The sequence below is a fragment of the Apis laboriosa genome, unplaced genomic scaffold, assembly GCF_014066325.1.
Source record: "Apis laboriosa isolate Shangri-la unplaced genomic scaffold, ASM1406632v1 scaffold9_cov152, whole genome shotgun sequence".
Taxonomy (NCBI): Eukaryota; Metazoa; Arthropoda; class Insecta; order Hymenoptera; family Apidae; genus Apis; species Apis laboriosa.
The window spans coordinates 421886-425769 of NW_025224966.1; the positions used below are offsets into that span (position 1 = coordinate 421886).

Consider the following 3884-nt stretch of genomic DNA (forward strand, 5'->3'; position numbering starts at 1 on the left):
GAGAGCTAGAGAGAGAGAGAGAGAGAGAGAGAGAGAGAGAGAGAGAGAGAGAGACTGACTGTAAGGAACAAACGTGATTATCGATCTCTCGAGGCACAATGAGCGAAGTAGGGCGAGATTCTCCGTCATCCAACCCGCCTCCCCCCTCTCACACCACCCAAAACTCCCCAAATCCTCCTCCTCGAACTGGCCTCGCCTGTTCCCGAGGAATTCGCGGTTCAATTACGGAGGGAATATTATTGGGTCAAAGGGGAGGGTATCTATCGGGAATATTAAGAGGAGAAGATGTTTCGTGTGTTCCAGACTCTGTCATGTGCGCATCCGTCACGGAAAGTGTGGCCAACTTCTTCCCCGAGATCAAAGGGAATCTCACCAAGATCACTTGGGCTCACGCAGTCAACGATAAGGCAACGTTGAACAAGTCGTTGGAAGGTGAGTTGGAAGATTCGAATTGAATCGATTCAAATTTTCTTTCGTCCGATGTGGCGAGAATAGAATGAAGCGAGAGAGAGAGAAAGAGAGAGAAAGGGATCGTTTTCCGAAGGTTTTCGCGACGATCGTTTATTAACACCCCATTGGTGAACGAAACCGTTCAAAGTCTGTTCCATTTTTAATCCTTTCTCTCGATTCTCTCGCATCGCCACGTTCCATCGATACGATACACCGTATCGATAAAACAGAGCGAAAATTTTATCCAAGGCGAATCGCGTGATAAAATCGTTTTCGTCCGTTTGACAAATCGAGATTATCCTTGTTCCGGATAATTAAACGTTCGAATTGATTATTAACATTCGGGAAGAGTATCCTTCTTGATCCTCGATCGATCGAGTCTGGGAGAAAATTCAATATTACTTCGATAATTTTTTTCGTTCGAAACAATAATTGCAAATGAATAACGTTGACCAGTCACTTTTTTAACGGGTTAACGACCATCTAAGATCTATTTTCTAAACGCTTCTCTCGAATACGTAACAGAAGAAGGGAGAAGAGTTTCAATCGCGTCGTTCCGTGACTTGTTTAGGCGTGATCGATATTCGTTGCACGTGTCCACGGGTGCCGAGACTAGCCGATTTTCCGTCTCTTTTTCTTGCCACTGCCGCGTCTCTCCCCCCTTCTCTCCGTCTTTGCGACGCAATTGCACTCCTTGCTACTTGGGATCCGCTGCCATCCTCTACCTCCCCTCCCTTTTAAGGATTCTCTTCTTTTTCCACCTCTCTTTCTCTCTCTCTAACGAACTCTTCTCTTACCTCTTCACAGGGAACGTGATGATGCTGGAGGCCGACGTTATGTTTGGCAAAGTAACAGGACAGGACTCAACCGTTCAACAACCGATAATGGCCCATCCACCGGCGAACGAGAGCGATCTGTCGCTCGAGAATTTCCTCAACACCGTGATCGAGAGGAAGGAGATCAAGAAGGGCATAAAACTCGACTTCAAGAGCGTCGAGGCGTTCAACGCGAGCAAACCTATCCTGGACAAGGTTCGCGATAGCGTACGTATTTCGAGTTCTATCTATAAAATAGAAGGCGTCGAATCGTCTTGATTTAAGAGCGTTTCGTTTCAATTCCGACTCGATTACTAATTTCTTTTTTTTTTTTTTTTTTCTTTCTCAGTTGACATTCCCCGTGTTCCTGAACGCCGATATACTGGAAGGACCCACCAACGCAACCGCCATACCGGTCGATGCGAAATTCTTCATCGGTCAGGCGAAGACGTATCCGAAATACACTCTGTCGGTCGGCTGGACTACCAGGTAAACCAACGAGAAAATATAAATAAATAAATAAATATATATATATATATAAATACATATAAATACATATATAAGCATCGAAACGAGACAGTAAAATGTAAATTGAATTTCAGTTACGCGAACTCGGAGAACAACACTGAGAATATCGACCGATACACGGAGCAGCAAATTCAACGGATGATCAATACTCTGAAGGAGCAGCACGTTACCCAGCCGGTAACTTATCCCGTGAGAGCCGGCCTCGCGGCCAACGATATTAAGGCGATGAAAATGTTGATGGAAAATTCGACCGAGTCGGGGATCAAGAACGCGACCTTGACCGTGTGGTCGGGCGAGGGGGACAAGGTGAACGCGGAAAAGTTGTCGCAACTGATAAAGGAGATAGGGGTCGAGAACGTGTACGTTGACGTGCCCAAGGAACTGATGGACAAGCTTCGATTATCGGCCGCGTCCAATCCGAGGCCGGCCACGCTCGTCCTGGCAGCTACGCTTTTCCTCGCCGTCTCCCTCTCCACCATGTTGTGAACGATCCCGACAATTTCGCTCGCCCCGTTTCGCGCGCTTCGCTCCCGGGAACGGGCGGAGGGGGAGGAGGGGGGGCGGGGGGAAGGATTCCGAACCGCCTTCCACGCACCCTCCGCCTCCCCGCGCCCCTTCCCCCGCGAGAGAGAGAGGGGGGAGGCGAGGCGAGATCGATGACGAGATCATCCGTCGGAAGAAATCGAATCGCGACCGATCCGATTTGTTCTCGTCTTTTTTAGAACTCGTCGAGCCCCCCCGTCGAGCCTGTGTACTTGTTTTTTTTAGTACGGTAGCGTTAAGCTTATCCGCGAAACGGACTTTTTTCTAAGTATTTTAAGGAAGCTTTCCTCTAGAGACACAGATTATTATTATTATTATTATTAATATTAATATTAATATTATTATTATTATTATTATTATTATTATTGTCGCCGACCAATCATGCTTTCGATCGACACTCTCGATGTTTCTACATTTTTCTTCTTCTTTTTTTTGTCTTCTTTATTTTTCTTTTCTCCTCCGTCGATCCAATAATTTTAGAGAGAATCTTTTCTAGGACGAGAATCATTTTCTAGAACGTGGCGAGGCGCACGTTTTTTTTTTCCCTTTCGTATCTCGATTTTTAAGATAAAAAGGATTAAAAAAAAGTAAATAATAATAAATAAGATAGAGTAAGTAAGATATAAGATATGTAAGAGTAAGGGGCATACCTAAGGCGGAAAGTCGCATCGATAGATTTTGCTTTGATATAATAATTAAGAAAGAAACGTTCCTTGTTGTTTACCGTTTCTTTTTTTTCTTTTTCTTCCTTTCTTTCTTTTTTTTTTTTTTTTTTTTTTTTTTCCCCTCTCGATGTATTATATATATATACACACACACACACACAGATACACACACACGTTTTAATATTATTTTACATCTCGTACAACGCAAGCGATGTAATCGATGACCGCGGTACGACGAATCGAGTCGATACGTCGGAGGATAGATCCGGTTCGAGATCTTTTTTCGCGTCGATACTCCGCGAGGAATCGTACGTAGCGCGTTTATATCGTACCTATTTAGTGTTCATCGACGTATCTCCTGTACCTGCCTTCGACATATCTCAGACATAGTTTCAGGAACAAGAAAGATGCAGAGTAATAAGAAACGAACAAAAAAGGAAAAAATAAATAAATAAATAAAGAGAAAAGAAAAGAACAAAACGGTATTAAACTTTATCGAAGCTGTAACGCTGTATGTCTGCAAGCCAAAGGATTGTGAATGCGATTGTGAATACGGTGCACCCGCGCACCGCGTTTGATAACGAAACAATAAAATTATGCGCAAAATCGATCCGACATTTCTTCGTTCGAACGTCCCATCGTAGCTTTCCTCCTTCCCTTCTTCCTTCCTTTCCGCCCTTTCGAGAGAGCGTACGCGACAAATAACGGGAGCAACAGATTTCTCAAAGAAGACGAATCTCCGTCGCGGGTGGTCCACTCGCTTTTAATCCCGCGAACCGATGATCGTTCACGCTTACAATTCGTTTCAGATTCCTCTCACCGACGCGACGCGAGTCGGAAGGGAAATTATGAAAAATTTATCGAGAACGAACGAAATGCTTCG

General features: G+C 44.5%; 1 protein-coding gene across 2 annotated transcripts in view; it reads left to right on the plus strand.

Annotated features, from left to right (window-relative positions):
• LOC122720082 (protein FAM151B) overlaps window positions 1-3611 on the plus strand; it is a 10930-nt gene extending 7319 nt beyond the window's left edge. For both annotated transcript variants that reach the window (XM_043946546.1, XM_043946545.1), the window contains exons 2-5: window positions 304-432; window positions 1258-1493; window positions 1615-1754; window positions 1868-3611. In XM_043946546.1, coding sequence (XP_043802481.1) covers window positions 312-432; window positions 1258-1493; window positions 1615-1754; window positions 1868-2279 — 909 coding nt within the window. In that variant the 5' untranslated portion in view covers window positions 304-311 and the 3' untranslated portion in view covers window positions 2280-3611. The remainder of the gene's footprint in view (window positions 1-303; window positions 433-1257; window positions 1494-1614; window positions 1755-1867) is intronic.
• Window positions 3612-3884: the final 273 nt, after the last annotated feature.